This window comes from Carassius carassius, chromosome 16, assembly GCF_963082965.1.
Source record: "Carassius carassius chromosome 16, fCarCar2.1, whole genome shotgun sequence".
In the NCBI taxonomy this organism is placed as follows: Eukaryota; Metazoa; Chordata; class Actinopteri; order Cypriniformes; family Cyprinidae; genus Carassius; species Carassius carassius.
The window spans coordinates 24,920,820-24,939,148 of record NC_081770.1 but is presented as its reverse complement, the minus strand read 5'-3'; the positions used below and the strand labels follow the sequence as shown (position 1 = coordinate 24,939,148).

Below are 18,329 nucleotides of genomic sequence, written 5' to 3'. Positions count from 1 at the left end.
AAGATCCTTAAATACTGTAAGTGCCATGCTGAGAAATTAAATTTATTCATTTAAATTTGGATTCTGTAGGATGTTCCCTTAGGCAATGAGAAATATTCAATTTTGGGGCTAAATTTTATGCAAAAAATAAATAAAAATGCACTGAACCTCCAAACACAGCATGTTTTCAACAAACATTATACTCTGAATTTCCAAATGTATTACAATCACCGGCCCTTGTGTCCTCTAATGAAGGGGAGAGAGTGCACAGCATGGTTTCTGCCATCTTTCTTGATTGGGATTCAAACAAATAAAGGCTGATTGTGCTGTTTTTCCTCATTTCATTAGTTGCTATTTTGCGTGAGCCACTTTTACCTCCCTTTGATAAAAGCTACATTGTTTGCTGCCAGATATACTGGATATTAATATGGCCATTGTGGAAAGAACTGCCGGAAGCCCATCTTTATCTATCCGACCTTGTCTTCCTTGGTTTTATTTCAATGAGATCTAGGTGACCGCCCATGTAGTAGAGCAGTAAAACTAATACACTGGACTGTATATTCATTATAATAACTTAAAAACATTAGCCATTGATCCCGATTTTAATTAGCAACTGGCTCGTTTTCGAAAATACTGAAATATATGAACTAAATAATATGGCATTAAAGGTGGAATACATAAAAAAAAAAAAAAAAAAAAAAAAAAAAAAAATTTTTTAAACGCATTTTTCACTGTCCACGTCCCTTCAAAAAGCCATGCTGATATATTTGTTAAAACATCCCTTTCATTTGACAGATTTTGCATATCGTGAAGGCACTTTATAAACAACAAAAACAAATAAGAGAACATCAGAAATATTAACTCTATCCATTTCCCCCCTCTGTGCTACACTGTGATCCACACAGCAGATGCTTAGCGCACCCTTTTTTCTATTTAGGTCACGTGATCAACACATATACAGGCTAATGCTACTCATTGGAACTCCAACAGTTATGGTCGACAAAGCCCCTTGAAGGAAGTAGAGCCTGAAAATTATCTGCGGATTGGCTCTTGAAGAAGGACAGCCGAGGTGAGAAGGAAATCTGATCACTCCACTGCACTGAGCTTTGTACACTCATCTGCATCGTCATCTTCCTCTCCTTGTAAAGGTGTCTCTGGTCTGGCTAACGGCGCGTACAGTTGTGTTATTGAGGGAGGTTGTGTACCACTTAGCGATGGTGCTTGAGAAGGACTCTCATAATCCTTTTCTTTGAGCTCGGGGACAGGAGAATTGTGCTTAGTGTCTTGGTGCAACTCCTCTGTAATCTGAGACGGGCCTAATACACGGCCCTGAGGCACACCGTGGCCACTGATAGAGGCAACATTGGGAGAGGTGCAGAGAGGGTTTAGTGGTGCAGCAGATGTTGTTGATGTTGTGTTGGCAAGTGTGTCAGGCTCTAAATGCCCAAGGGCATCGTCCACCTGGCCTTGTTCCAGGCTTTGAGTGGACCCTGATCTGCCTTCGTTCATTTGGGGATACAAGTAAGTCCTCATCTGCCCTTTCCCTTTCACGTTCACAGTGCCACGATAATCAAAGGTGTAGTTCATTCTGCTGAGCACACAGTGGCTCTCTTCGCTAACTTGTATGCGGCACTCCACTCCTGTGCTGTCCATGCGGCTAGCGATGTTGACCGTGTCGCCCCATATGTCGTAAAGCAGCTTGGTAGTGCCGATGACGCCGGCAGTCAGGGGCCCGTGGTTGAAGCCAATTCTCAGTTTGAACTTGAAACCCAACATGTTCTTGTTAAAATCGTCCACTACACGCATCATTTCAAGGGCGAAGTCAAAGAGGGCACATAGGTGGGCATGCGGATGTGGCTGTTCTTGGCACTGCTGCCCATTCAATCCAGATGCTGCCATGTAGGTGGCACCGATGGTTTTAATCTTCTCTACATTTGAGAATGCAGGCTTGCGCAACAGTTCGTCGAAGTCTCCGATGAGTTCGTTAAGTACTCGGTAGCACTCTTTCCCACCCTCAAAGCTCTCCTCGTAGAATTCGCTGAAGTTGACGATACTTGCAAAGATGACCCCGACATTGTCATGATTTTTAGAGTAACTCTGGTTCACCTTTAGCTGCTCGGCAACATGGATGGGGATGATGTTACGCAGCAGCCAGTCCGCTTGATCTCGCATGGTCTGGATCTTGATGCGATGCTTGTCAGCTTCCACATTTCCGTGGTAATGCAGACGGTAGCTGACCTCGAATTCTCGGTTGAGAAACCAAACCAGCAGCAGCAGAAGGAAGAAGGAGAGCACGGTCTCTAGGACGAGCAGGTCGAGCGCTGTGGGTGCAGAGTCCAACACACTTGCCTGATCTACTTCAGCACTCCGATTATTCATGTTCCTGAAGACAAGAGAAAGAGATTTCAGATTTGAGAGGTGTGTTTTACAGAATAATAACACCAACAGTAGAAGGTGCTCAAAAACACCCTTTCAGTTTTAAGATGCTTTAAGTTTTAACTATGAATGGTGCTGGGGTCTGTGGACTTGTTACCTTGTCTTTACCATATAGCATTTTAAATGCCATAGATTTTTAAAACCTTCTGACATTTAAGCATGCACTGACCTGTGATTAAAGGCTGGAATATGCTACATGACCTTTGCACCAATTTTTGCCTCAATTTGCTGGATGAGACGGCACTAGTTGCTGAACTTCAGAGCCAGTCTGCAGATTTTCAGGAATACACATGGTGTATAATGGGCACAGTCCATAATTTTTTAGCTTCAGACTATAAATCCATTAAATCAGAGGATTTTAATCATGTCTGATATTTTGAGCTGATTTTAGAGCACATATCATTGTCATTTGTCACATACCTCCTATCAGAGTTTGTTGGGTTTGTGACGACTTGAAAGTCTGGTAGTGTATAATTAGAAAATACTGTACAATAGAAATTAGATATGGTGAATTTTGATTTCATGTCTACTTACGGTTAATGGGCTCCTTTTTAGTTCTGGTAATTTTAATAATGTCAATATGGGCCCCTTTAAGTTTTAGATTTAGTAATGTTTATAAGTCAATAAAATGACTTCCTGCATACTTAACGATTTATTAACGACATCATATTTTCACATTCACATACAAACAATAAAATCTCAACCATCTTACAAATGTCAGCTCTAATCAGAGTCAGCAATAGGAATACATGACAATAAAAAATAAAAAAAAAAACTCACCCAGATGCTGGAAATGTGTCAGTGGCACTGCTAAAAGAAAACAGTTACAGTATATTAATAAATAAAGTGTACTCTAAAGCACACATACATGTCCACCGGAGAGGAGTAGGCATTTTCAATTCACTCTACAGAAGTTGAGTGGCAGGTTTATGTGGGGGATTGTGGGATTTATTGCTTTCAATATTAAATTATTTTATTTAATGACTTTACCAGACACACTTCTGTTGATTTAGGTGGTATTGGATGGACTTCTTAAGCACCGGTGGACAAATCTAAAAAAATTTACAATCTTCTAAAACTATAATGAATGCAGTTTTTATTTAAAGGAATAGTTCACCCAAAAAGATATTGAAGATTTTGTAGTGTATATTTCCTCATTCTTCTGAGAAATTTACTCCATTTACAAATCAAATGCTTTCCAGCAGATCCTCTGCAGTGAATGGGTGCCATCAGAATGAAAGTCCAAACAGATGATATTTTGCCAGAAGCGATGGTTTAATTTAAAATGGTGGATTTGTTTCTTACAAACATGCAGCTTTTCACTTCACAAGACATTAACTGATGGTCTGGAGTCATGTGAATTATTGTTATGTTTTTATCAGCTGTTTGGACTCTGATTCTGATGGCACTCATTCACTGCAGAGGATCCACTGGTGAAGAAATTAAGCTGAGGATGTCTGACCTGGGCCTGGTGGTGGCGCTGTAGAGCAGGATGAGTAAAGAAAAACCAGCTACAGTGGCCAGAGCAGAGCGCATCCAGAAACTCAGCTGGCAGAAGTTACAGTACTGGATAATAGCAATAATGAGAGCACAGCACAGGAACATGGTCGCCTACAGAACCAAAGAAAGAGCGAGCGCACCATTAAACAATCAACAGTCACTGGCTTCTGAGATACTCGGTAAAGTTCTGCATGTCATAATATAGTTTGTTCTGTTTATTATTATTAGAGTAACACCTTTGATGCAACTGGGGGATAATTAACAATCTTGAAGATGAAGATATCTTGTAGAGATAGAGATGTCTAAAGTACCAGTTCAATGCTAGAATAATAAAAAACAAAACCCAACAGCTGACGCAAAGCTGAATTTTCAGCATCACTACTCTACAGTCTTCAGTGTCACATGATTCTTCAGAAATCATTCTGACATTTGAAACATTTTTCAATGAGCAGCAGTTTAAAGAGGTCACCTTCCTTTTCTCCTGCTCACCTGGATTGGCAGCTGCACGCTGTAAGCCAGGTGGGAGAAGACGGACACCGCAGGAAGTGAAACGAGCACAGCCCCGATCACATGACGCGGGAGCCAGCCAGACACCAGCTTCAACAGAGACTGAGTGCAGTTCTGTACATCATCCAGACAAAACACCATACTGCAGGAGAAAGATGGAGATCTCATTAAAGCTAGACAAAACCCAACTAGTAAACTGAACATTATTCCATTTTATGACTGACAGGTTAACCACTAATAGCACAGTTAGACATGTCATTTTTAATTCTTTGGGCACTTTGGGCATCATAACATTTTAATGAAAAGTGTGAAAAAAGGATAATGATTTTGAGATTTGCTGAAGATTGCATTTCACTGTTAATCATTATAAATATAAATTATTTAAATGAAGTGTTTCTGAAGATTCACATTTATAGTCACCTTGCGCTAAATTAAAGTAATTGTAAAAAATTAAATGTAAAAATAGGGAAACTTGACTATGAATAATTAAATATCCCAAATCGACCATTCATGAATATGGTACATATTAACATATACATATTATAATAATAGAATGCATTCAAGCGGTCACGTTAACAATTGTATATCTGTTAACGTTTCTTTCAACTAACGAAAAAGTTCAGTTTGTTTTACGTTTAGTTAATAAATAACTAATAAACCACCAGTATATCACAGTTCTACCCAATGTTTTGTACATAAATGAAAGAAAACAATAAAAATGTAAGGCCTGGTTTCACAGACAGGGCTCAGACTAAGCCAGGATTAGGCCATAGTTAAATTAGGACATTTAAGTTATTTTTATAAACGTGCCTTAGAAAAATAAAAACATTACTGGTGTGCATCAATTTGTGAGACAAAACAAAGGCACTGATATATTTTAAGACCAATCGGTGCAAGTTTATTTCAGTTGAAACCGCTCAGAATTATATTTTAGTCTGGGGCTAGGCTTAAGCCTCGTCTCTGAAACCGGGGGAATATTTATGAAATGCAAAAAGTGAATTTAGGCAATACAGTATGAAAAATGGATACTAATTTTGAGATTTGCAGATTACATTTCAGTGTTGAATTACTCTATAGAATTTGTTCACTTTAATATGATTTAAATTATTAGTTTAATTATAATAATACATATCAAAATTATATACATTTTTATTTAAATTATGAGTCACTATGTGAGCACTAGATGACTGTGAAAGTCATTAGATTTATTTCATCTAAGTATAACAGTACAGAAGAAACGATCACGTCCAGCTCACCGAATGGACAAAACGAGAGAAACCAGCTCCAGCAGAGCGGCTGTGATGGCCAGACCCAGTGTGGCTGCCAGGGGCGTCTTCATGGAAACAAGGGGATGCAGGAAGCAGGCAATGGTCAGGGCGAGAAAAATGGCACAAGACAGCAGAACATCGAGCAGCGAGCTGAAGACTGGACTGGCAAACGTCTGCACCGGCACCTGATTCACCACCTGGAGGAAACACAGAGGTCATGATGTGATGAGGCTGCACTTCTGTGAATAACCAGAAGAGGTCAATGCATGATTGTGTGAAGATCTACATACTCTGACAGGAGTGTGTGTGTGTGTGTGTGTGTGTGTGTGTGTGTACCAGGGTTTTATTATTTTAATATCACCGAGATACATTTATAGTTATATAATACAGATACACATTACAATTTAAATATATATATATAAAATATATATATATATAAAATATATATATATATATAAAATATATATATATATATAAAATATATATATATATAAAATGTATATATATATATATAAAATGTATATATATATATATAAAATGTATATATATATATATAAAATGTATATATATATATATATAAAATGTATATATGTGTATATATATATAAAATGTGTATATATATATATATATAAAATGTGTATATATATATATATATATATAAAATGTGTATATATATATATATATAAAATGTATATATATATATATATATAAAATGTGTATATATATATATATATATAAAATGTGTATATATATATATATATAAAATGTGTATATATATATATATATATATATAAAATGTGTATATATATATATATATATATATAAAATGTGTATATATATATATATATATAAAATGTGTATATATATATATATATAAAATGTGTATATATATATATATAAAATGTGTATATATATATATATATATATAAAATGTATATATAGATATATAAAATGTATATATATATAAAATGTATATATATATAAAATGTATATATATATAAAATGTATATATATATATATATATATATATATATATATAAAATGTATATATATATATATATATATATATATATATATATATATATAAAATGTATATATATATATATATATATAAATTAGATTTAAATTAGAAGTTATTTTAAGTAGTCTAATAAATGTTAAAATCGATAGCTCTTGTAATATTAAATGGCTAGTCAATGGTTAAATATTAGGGGAAAAAACTATTTCCTAAAGACATCAGTATGGTATCAGTGATACTTCAGTCATAGCTAAAAAAAAAAAAAAACAATTCCATTATAAAAAAAAATTGTATATTGTTTTTGTGTTTTATGTCTTTATGTTGTTTTTTACATTAATTTGAAGATTACAAATTTTAATGTTAGGTGGGATTAATTCGCAGTTCATTTCTCAAAAAGTGTGCAATTAATTTTCTTTATCAATTTACAGCACATATACATATATATATATACACACACACACACACACACGCGTGTTGTCATTTACAAAACACGTTTTAATAATTTGTATTTCAGTTTTTGTTTTTGTTATTGAAGTACACTGGTTTAACCAAATAGATCTGCCTTGCCCATCAGCAGAAAGAAAAAAACGTTTTATATGTATGTTTTATTTTATTTCAAGTGTGTACCTGCTCATGGTAGCTGGTACGGTAAGCGGACTCCAGAGATTTCTCCAGGAAGTTCAGACTCAGCTTGTTAATGGGCGGCTTGAAGAAGTAATCCTTCATCAGACTAAAACAAAGACAATATGGAGGAAACAAGGTGAAAATGAACGACTGAATTACAAAACTACTATTCAAACGAAACGTCTCTCACTCACCTGTCTTCCTTTATCACCTCCACAAACTGCACGTCACTTTTCCCCCGAAAGTTTTTGGAGCGCAGCGGGAGAATGGCTGAGTGGTCCATGCCACTGGCGCTGCCTCCTTCTGCGGCCAGACTCCCCACCCAGCTCCTGTTCTTCTCCTGGAGTTTGTCACACAGAGATGACTGGCTGACTTGTTTCCGCTCCTCACACAGAGGACTCAACAGACCATTCAGGGTTTTAGGGCTACGACCTGCAGGAAACTGCGCAAAAGAAACCGAATTCTCTCAAAAGAGTCATTTGTTTGGGAATCAGACTACACTGAATCATTTCAAAGGATTCATCAGCTCAGAAATTGGACAATATTGGTTGTGATGTATAGTTTTCATTCTTAAAAAAAAAAAAAAAAAGACTGGTTTTAATGCAGATCACAAGATGATCTACTTCATTTAGGAATCGGACAACACTGAAATGTTGAAATGTAGGTTTAGGATTTAGATTTCTAAAACCAGCACCAGTTCAAAACAGCCATTCGTCCAGAAATAAGTTATAATGCCAAAAACCCAAAAAGTACTAGTTCAAAAGAGTCATTTGTTTGGGAATCTGGGACACTGGCCACACTGTGTGAATTCGATTCACTAAACCTCTTCAAAAGTAGGGGTGTAAATTGGATGGTTCATCACGATACGATATCGATTCTCATACTCAGCGATACGATATTTGACAATACATCATAAAAAAAATCTACGATACGATTCAATAAAGAGGCATATCGATTGATTTATTGATATTATATTATATAGCCATTATTACACAAATGCAACCATAATATCTAACACGAACATTTATCTGGAATTTTAACATCCTGTATCTCAATTGTGGAATTCATAACAAAAAAATAATACATTTTAATGACAATCCTCATTGGGAAACCACTAAAACGAGATATTCCAATTGTAAGAAAAAATACATTAATACAAAAAAAATAAATATTAGAAAAAAATGACACAGCTGTTAAAAAGTTTTTTTTGGCTGCTACTATGGGCTCAGTGCTAAAAATAATTTCTACAGATAACAAAATTACAAGCAATTGCGGAAAATATATACAGTAGAACAAAGACACAGACTCAAACAGTGCTTTTCAGTTTTTCAGCTCAATGTAAAATACATTTTCAGGTACAGAAATGTAATAGTCAAATATAAAATAACTGCATAGTCTTCACCATATGAAATGTAGAATAATCATTATGTTACAAAGGATATTTAGTCAGGAGCAGTGGGCACTACTTGTATTTTTCTTTTGACAGCATTAGGTTTATTATTAGTTTGCTTTCACTTTAAGAACAAAAGCGTTGATCCAATATACGGATACATGTTTTCTTTCTCCACTGTTTACGTTAAGACACACACCTAACCGACTGTGTTTACAAGGATATTCGTTACAAGTCATTTCGCCCGGATTTGATCATCCATGCACAAAAAAGCCTAAGAGAGCTCAATTTACTATTCGCGTGCTATATGCATGTGCTTCAGATGTATGTCTGTGCACAGAAAACGTTTCACTCAGCACCAGACAGTTTCGTTAACTATCCTGAGCGTCTTTTCATGCTAACCTTGTGCCTTCGGGCCGATCTTATATCGAGTCCTGATACTCGAGTTTGAACGAGAATTCACACGTTGGCAGTAATGCATAGACAGACATTACATGAATATGTGGACGATGGCAAAATAAAGATGCCTAATTATACTACAGATATTAATATTTTACATGTGATTGATACACTGTATCGTCAGACATTTAATTAATTTAAACATATCGTTATCGGTACACCCCTATTTAAAAGAATAATTCATTTAGGAATTGAACTACCCTTGTCATGCTGTAGGTTCTTTTATTTATCAAACATAACTGACAGCACTGTATGTTCGATTCACTCAAAAGAGCCATTTTAAAAGACTCATTCATTGAGGAATCAGTTCTAATGCAGATTACTAAAAAGAACTGGCTCAAAAGAGTCATTTGTTTGCAAATCTGACTACACTGTCCAGACTGTGTGTTTTTGATTCACTAAAAAGAACTGATGATTCAAAAGATGAATTTGTTCAGGAATCGGACTAAAGTGGCTGCACTGTATGTTTTTGATTCGACAAAATTAAATGTTCGTAAGGTTAATTTGTTCAGGAAACAAACTGAAGTGGCTATGCTTTATGTTTTTGATTCTCAAAAAAAGAAATGATTCAAAAGATGAATACGTTCGGGAATCAAACTACACTGTCTGTTTTCGATTCAATAAAAAGAAACTGACAAATCAATTTGTCCAGGATTTGGTTTTAATGCAGATCACTAAGAACAACTGGCTCAAAAGAGTCACACTGTATGTTTTTGAGTCACTTAAAAGAAAAGATTATAAGATGAAAAAAGAACCCGTTTAAAAGACTAATTCGTTCAGGATTCAGTTCTAATTTAGAACTGGCTCAACAGTAATTAAAATAAATAATAAAAAATTGGACTACACTTCCCACGTTGTTTGTTTTTCATTCACTAAACAAAAAAATGGGTCAAATCTTCACTTTTTCATGAACTGGACTGCATTGGTTGTGCTGTAGGCTGTTTGTAATTCACCAAAAAGAACAATTTGTCCAGTAAGTTGACTAATCAATTGAACTTTAATTGAACAGTATTTAATACGACAAAGCAGCGTTTCGGCAAAATCACCTTGCGTTTACTTAGGATTAAAGGTATATGGAAAACTTTAGCTGAAGTGTTGTACTCCCACTAATTACGCCGACATTTCATAACATATTTAAACAAACAGCCACTAATGACAGCATTTCAGTATCTACTCAAATGGAGTACACTGGGTTCTTGTGTTAAGGTGTGTGCACAATTACTGAGGCTTTTATAGTCATCATCGTTAGTTTTGTACCTTGTTGCTGTTGGCTCGGTGTTCATCCTGGCAGCCATTTCTAGCTGCTTCATCTGCTATCGGACTGTCAATGACATCTACGGAGATGACACAGGATGTGCACGCAGGCTGCGGAGAGAAAGATGAGAAATGCACTGAAAACGGTGAGTAAATCATTTTTAATTTATAGCATGTGTAACAAACCCATCATTTGTGTGTGTGTGTGTGTGTGTGTGTGTGTGTGTGTGTGAGTGTGTGTGTGGAGGGCCGTACCCTGCCGTGTGAGAGTGGTTCAGCGATGGCGCAGTGTGTGAGATCAGGAGTGTGTGTGTATGAGGACGGACTCAAACTGAGCTGGGAACAGCCACACTGAAAGCCCATCTTCCGTCCCGAGATCAGATAAGTCTTTAAACCTGCAAACAAAAAGACATGCATACAAAGTCTAAAATGTCTTTTTCCATCTACATATTTCCCTCCAGTCCTTAGAAAGCCCTTGTTCACTGACGAGCTGTGCAAAACCAAGATCATATTTTGCGTATGTTTTGCTCAGCTTGTCAGTGAACAACGGCTCGGTGTAGTTAATTCTGATGATCAGAGATTTACAGCTGATTAAATATGTAACTAGTGCATTGCAACTTCCGCACAAAGCTACAGCTTAAAGCTACACGATTAATGGTTTGTAAGTGTAAAATGAACTATAATTGGATAATCTTGTTTCCGCAAATCTACTTTCCCTGTGAGGGCAAACAAGGTCTGATCCAGCTCTGATACAGATACACAACAAGCGCTTGAAAGCACCCGAGCAGGTTTGTTTCAGCACTGATGTTTACATTAAACAACACTAAGCACGAGGATGAGCGCTTCTGTTGTGCCAACACACACACACACACTTTCGAGTGTCCGGTGGAGAGGCTCTGTTGTACCAATAGAGTTGAAAACAAACATAGAGCGATTACAGCAGGCTAGGATCAGCCTGTTCAAACATACGCCTCACGAGCTAACCGTGTTACGCTCATATATCATCTCCTCAAACACACACAAGTGTCAGCGCTAACACTACTGCTGCGGGGAAATGCTTGTGCATATTAGACTACATTATATAGCCTGCGGGAACACTTTCTCAAAGGCTCCGGCGAGTTCCTCAACGGCTTCTGTGAGACATGAAAGACACGATAATGATAATGACCGAAACTATTAGCAAAAAACAAACATAAAACATTTTTTAACAAATGAGTCTGTGGTATTAAGATGCAACTTCAAAATGTGCCGATTTTTCCCTCTCGAAATGATGTACTTTCCCATCACCAGCACATACTTTCAATGCAGAGCGCGAGTATGCAAACTGATATTCAGCCAGCCACAATGAGACACAAACACAGGGCCACTTCCGAACAAGCTCTGAGCCAAAGGACATACAGATCCGTACACACAAATCCAAACACAATGGGGGCGCAGAGGCCACATCAATGAGCCATTCATGAACGTCAAGTCCCTGTTAGCCTCTTTGTGCCTAGAGACACAGATTATTAAAGACCTGAGCCACAGAGTTAATGAGATTCTGGGTCAGAACCTGTCTGAGCTGGACGGCCATGTGGACCCGCTCCTCCCAAGAGATCCAGACTCAAGGAAGTCATAAATAGTCCTTTGACCTCTCAAACATGGGAACTGAAAGCAAGCTGGGATCAGGGGATATTCTTGCAGTACACACAACCCGAGAGGCACTGCCGTCTTCCAGGAAACTGCTGTAAAGTAATTCATCATAGCTGGGAATCCCAGCCTGGGATTCAACCGTCAGGATCCCTGGACTAGAATTCCCATTCAAGTGCATTAGCATAGGTAAACACAAAGAAACCGATTCGTGCAAACATTCGAGGGGGTGCGTCTACACTTTATCCATCTTGTAAAAACACAATGAACTTTCATCATAATAGAAGTCATTTCATACACAAATCAAGATACAGAAGCACAATGTAGTACATTTAGTTTTGAAGGTCTTTGGGAGGGTGAGAACCTAGCAACCAATTTTTTTTTTGTGCATGAAACACTGACAAACATCAGTGGAACTCAAAGGGAAAAGTAAGCGGAACTAAAGGCAGGTGCTTTGCTCTGATGCCATTTCCTCTCTAGCTGTATCTATTGATTTGCCATTGACAATAGAAACCATTTTGGGTTAACTGAGTTCAGTTGGAAACATTGTGAAGCAGCATCACAAGTGATGTAAGTATAATGAGACCAGTTACAAAGCAAGTGTGTGTGTTATACCAAGCATTAATATAAAAGATAAATGAAAGCATTTGTTCTTCAGCAGTTGTGTAGTGTCAGCAGCACACAACAAACAACAACTGGTGAAGAAGTATTCAAGACTTTAAATATTAATGGGATAGTTGATGTTTTCAACAGTATCTATTTGGCACCGGTATTGGAAAAAAAACCAAACGATAACCAACCCTAGTCATCACATCTGTCATAGATAGGTTAAGGTATACGAGGTGCTTCTTATGTCTTAAAGGAACACTCCGACTTTTTGGGACTTAGTTTATTCACAGTATCCCCCAGAGTTAATTAAGTCCATACATACCTTTTTCATTTCTGTGCGTTCCGAAAGTGTTATTTGACGCACCCACCGCTAGCCTAGCTTAGCACAAAGACTGGATGTAAATGGATAATGGTAGCATAGTAATCCCAATAAGTGACAAAATAATGCAAACATTTTCCTATTTACATGTTGTGATCTGTATAGTCACAGCGTGTACAAATAACAAGGCTATATGAGACAGAACATTTTTAATCGTATAAATACTGGGAACTATATTCTCACTAGGCGTAGGAGCACAGCTAACGTTTCTTGGGCGGAGTTGCTACTTGGGCGGAGTGATTAGCGCAGCACACGAGACGCCCTGTTGATGGTTCCGTAAACAAAACAAATGTGACTAACTAGCTAGACGTGACTCGTGATCATGGCTGACTTTGAGGAATTGTCAGACTCAGAGGAATTTTACGGTGTATCAAACAAGATCCAGAACCATATAGTTTTGAGCCAGAATACACAGACGAGGAGTTACAAACTTTGGAAGCTGTAAGACAAGATGCCGAACAGATTGATGTCGAAGGAAGAATCAGAACGAACACTGACTGGTGGTGTAAATGTGGAACATGCCAACCTATGCCGACAGAAACAGAGTGCCTGTTGTAATGAATGGGACTGGGTATTGCCATCAATGTCAAGGCTTGATGACAATCAAAATATTTGCGTCACTACCACGGAAGATTTCTCTGCCCTAATACACCCGGCAGTTGTCGTTTTTTTTCCCCATTGTGACAAGATCAACTGGAAGAAAGTTAAACGCCCCATGCAGAGTGAACCTAATGGTCAGCTGTCCACCAAGTAAGGGATTTTGGCTAATGTTAGTCATCTCAAAACATAACGGAACACTTACCGCAGCAACAGGTGATCAAATTTGTCCTGTCTTTATTATCGATGGGGTGGCTGTATCCTTTAGCACACGTTTCATGGTCCGTGTGGCAACTTGCATTTTTACAAAATAGTCATCTACAGTAAAATGTTCAGAGCAAATGAAATACTTCGTGATGGTGTTTACAGGTGTGTTTGGATCTACAGTCGTGGCCAAAAGTTTTGAGAATTACATAAATATTAGTTTTCAAAAAGTTTGCTGCTAAACTGCTTTTAGATCTTTGTTTCAGTTGTTTCTGTGATGTACTGAAATATAATTACAAGCACTTCATACGTTTCAAAGGCTTTTATCGACAATTACATGACATTTATGCAAAGAGTCAGTATTTGCAGTGTTGGCCCTTCTTTTTCAGGACCTCTGCAATTCCACTGGGCATGCTCTCAATCAACTTCTGGGCCAAATCCTGACTGATAGCAACCCATTCTTTCATAATCACTTCTTGGAGTTTGTCAGAATTAGTGTGTTTTTGTTTGTCCACCCGCCTCTTGAGGATTGACCACAAGTTCTCAATGGGATTAAGATCTGGGGAGTTTCCAGGCCATTGTCCCAAAATTTCAACATTCTGGTCCCCGAGCCACTTAGTTATCACTTTTGCCTTATGGCACGGTGCTCCATCGTGCTGGAAAATGCATTGTTCTTCACCAAACTGTTGTTGGATTGTTGGAAGAAGTTGCTGTTGGAGGGTGTTTTGGTACCATTCTTTATTCATGGCTGTGTTTTTGGGCAGAATTGTGAGCGAGCCCACTCCCTTGGATGAGAAGCAACCCCACACATGAATGGTGTCAGGATGCTTTACTGTTGGCATGACACAGGACTGATGGTAGCGCTCACCTTTTCTTCTCCGGACAAGCCTTTTTCCAGATGCCCCAAACAATCGGAAAGGGACTTATGAGAATATGACATTGCCCCAGTCCTCAGCAGTCCATTCACTATACTTTCTGCAGAAGATCAATCTGTCCCTGATGTTTTTTTTTTTGGAGAGAAGTGGCTTCTTTGCTGCCCTTCTTGACACCAGGCCATCTTCCAAAAGTCTTGGCCTCACTGTGTGTGCAGATGCGCTCACACCTGCCTGCTGCCATTCCTGAGCAAGCTCTGCACTGGTGGCACTCCGATCCCGCAGCTGAATCCTCTTTATGAGACGATCCTGGCGCTTGCTGGACTTTCTTGGACGCCCTGAAGCCTTCTTTACAAGAATTGAACCTCTTTCCTTGAAGTTCTTGATGATCCTATAAGTTGTTGATTTAGGTGCAATCTTAGTAGCCACAATATCCTTGCCTGTGAAGCTATTTTTATGCAACGCAATGATGGCTGCATGCGTTTCTTTGCAGGTCACCATTGTTAACAATGGAAGAACAATGATTTCAAGCATCACCCTCCTTTTAACATGTCAAGTCTGCCATTCTAACCCAATCAGCCTGACATAATGATCTCCAGCCTTGTGCTCGTCAACATTCTCACCTGAGTTAACAAGACGATAACTGAAATGATCTCAGCAGGTCCTTTAATGACAGCAATGAAATGCAGTGGAAAGGTTTTTTTGGGATTAAGTTATTTTTCATGGCAAAGAAGGACTATGCAATTCATCTGATCACTCTTCATAACATTCTGGAGTATATGCAAATTGCTATTATAAAAACTTAAGCAGCAACTTTTCCAATTTCCAAGATTTATGTAATTCTCAAAACTTTTGGCCACGACTGTATACTCAGAACAAGTAACGTTAGCCATCGATTCATCAGGTCAGCGTTTTTGGTTGAAATTCTATGAAACATCATAGTATTACCTGGTCTCCCCTGTTTATTGCCGCAGCTCTTTACAATACAGCGAACACCCATGATTGTAAACTATAAATTTACTTTCTAGTAATTGCTGACTCTATTACTCCAACTCGGAGTGAACTCTCTGCTCCTCACCACGGCGCGTCTCGGGTGCTGCGCTAATCACTCCGCCCAAGTAGCAACTCCGCCCAAGAAACGTTAGCTGTGCTCCTACGCCTAGTAAGAATATAGTTCCCAGTATTTATACGATTAAAAATGTTCTGTCTCATATAGCCTTGTTATTTGTACACGCTGTGACTATACAGATCACAACATGTAAATAGGAAAATGTTTGCATTATTTTGTCACTTATTGGGATTACTATGCTACCATTATCCATTTACATCCAGTCTTTGTGCTAAGCTAGCGGTGGGTGCGTCAAATAACACTTACAGAACGCACAGAAATGAAAAAGGTATGTATGGACTTATCTAACTCTGGGGGATACTGTGAATAAGCCAAAGTCCCAAAAAGTCGGAGTGTTCCTTTAAGCCAATCGGATATCACAACGTTAAACCTGCTCAACCACCAGGTGTCAAGTAGAGATGCAAGATATTGAAAAAAAAACTCAGATTGCAATATTTTGCTTTTCTGCAATATATATTGCGATATGAAAATAATTACCAGACGAATTGAATTGCTCTATTTGGGAGATAAAAAAATATCAGCAATTTTGTAGGCAAGTAAATCAGCATAGAAAGTAAACAACAAGCATAGACAAATATAACGGAACAAAGATATAAATGAAATAAACAGTTCTTTATATTCTTCAGGTAATTGTAACAGTATTCAAGTACAAAAATGTAATAATCAAATGTAAAATTAAATCTAATAAATCTGTGTTAAAGATATAAAAGTGATATTTCTCTATGTGTTTTGTTGTGTGATTAACACAACACAGAAACATTAAACTGCTGAACAATACTGTTACATAACCATACTCTTTCTCAAATGTTTACCTTCACCTAAGCCATAAGCAACGGTGTTTACAAGGATACTTGCACAAACAGATGCGGAAGTGAACGGAATTCAGTGCTCATGTGCATCTGCGTGACAAAATACTATAGAACCCATTATAATCAATGATGCTGTCTACACTGGTGTGGCGCGACACGACAAATCCCCAACAGTAAACTGATGCCTCGTTCTATTTATGACGTACTGACACAAAGTTCAAATGATTTGCAAATGTCACTTTGTCGCGTCCAGTGTAGACAGACTTTAGCTGTTGTGGCTCTTGGCGATGCGGCAACACGTCAACTGTCGTCAAAGATCAGTATATTTAACTACACATCCTGCGATGTGACTATCGTGGGTGCACACATTGCAATATCTATGCTGAAATTATAGATTCAGGATTACTCTGTAGCACTGTTGGAACTGAAGTCTGTCGTATGGTAGCCCTCCAGGGACAAGACTTGCGACCCTTGGTTTACCATGTTTTGGAGCAAATCCCTTGTTTGAGTCTTCAAGAGCTTACTCCAGTGCCCCCCAACCTCCAGCTCCTGGAGACCTCCCAGCAGTACACATTTTGAATGTCTCCTTAAATGCGAGTTGTCAATTTACAGTTTTGAAACCTCCAATAATAACCTTATGGTTTGAGTCAAATGCTTTTACTAAAGATGCATCCAGAGTTGCAAACCACTGACTTACCTAATGAGAGATAAAAAAAAAAAATTAGATGTGGGAATCTAAATGATGTCTTCATAAATGACTAACTAACAATCTAAGGGGAATTTCAATGGAAAAGTACTACTAAAGTGTAGAATATAAAATATTTTAACTCTGAAAAATATCTTTATATATCAGCTTAATTTTTACTGCAAGTGCACTTATCTTTACTATAAGCTGCTATCAATCACTGTTTCACTGTCACACTCTCCTAGTTTTTAGTGTTCTTTTCCACGGAAGACCAAAGATAAGTCTGGTCTTGTCAAGGCAGGATGCCCATGGCAGGTCAGGCACAAGAGATTGAGAGACTGCCTCTTTACATGGACTGACTGCGACATTCCTCATGAGCATCCGAAGTCTCCAGAGTCAATCCCTTCGTATTACTCTATTCACTGCAGAAGTGAAAGGAGGAAGAACAGGGACCCTCCGGAAAATGAACTTACTAGGTCAAAGTAATCCAATTCTCTCATTTCATCCAATTTGTCCAGTCTTTGTAATATATTAGTCCCTAGATACGGCTACAGTTCTTACTTCAGCACATACAGGATTTTCTGGCAACCCGACTGCCCGAAAGTTTAATACTTAAGGGTTAGGTGTTTGTTCCAATCCCTAATGCTTAAATATGAGAAACAGTTTGCCCTAAGAAGCACCCTTCTGAAGGTCATACAATTTTACTACAGTTCTTCTGAGCATCTTAATAGTGAGGTCTGTACTGTTAAACGACTGCAGCAAGCTTGCCCTACATTCACTTCCTGTCACATGACCTTTGACCCAAGCAACTGTTGTCTTTGACCTGCTGGGTCACATGCCCCTACTGAACTCCAAAAGAGACAACTTTACGCATCTAGTGCCTGGGTTTATCCCAAAACATATTTTGGCTGATGTAAAGACCCAGTGGAAATTTAGCAAGCTAACTAGTGCAATGCAATGACGACCTGTCCCTTACTCTCA

General features: G+C 37.9%; 1 protein-coding gene across 2 annotated transcripts in view; it reads right to left on the bottom strand.

The window, feature by feature from the left end:
* Positions 1 to 710: 710 nt before the first annotated feature.
* adcy9 (adenylate cyclase 9) overlaps positions 711 to 18,329 on the bottom strand; it is a 37,446-nt gene continuing 19,827 nt past the window's right edge. The window contains exons 2-10 of one of the 2 annotated variants that reach the window (XM_059569699.1): positions 10,691 to 10,830; positions 10,439 to 10,546; positions 7,527 to 7,774; positions 7,336 to 7,438; positions 5,679 to 5,887; positions 4,405 to 4,564; positions 3,878 to 4,026; positions 3,196 to 3,225; positions 711 to 2,362 (exon numbers count right to left, since the gene is read on the bottom strand). In XM_059569699.1, the coding sequence (XP_059425682.1) occupies positions 1,066 to 2,362; positions 3,196 to 3,225; positions 3,878 to 4,026; positions 4,405 to 4,564; positions 5,679 to 5,887; positions 7,336 to 7,438; positions 7,527 to 7,774; positions 10,439 to 10,546; positions 10,691 to 10,830 (2,444 nt within the window). In that variant the 3' untranslated portion in view covers positions 711 to 1,065. The remainder of the gene's footprint in view (positions 2,363 to 3,195; positions 3,226 to 3,877; positions 4,027 to 4,404; positions 4,565 to 5,678; positions 5,888 to 7,335; positions 7,439 to 7,526; positions 7,775 to 10,438; positions 10,547 to 10,690; positions 10,831 to 18,329) is intronic. The other variant, XM_059569700.1, reaches the window with a different exon arrangement.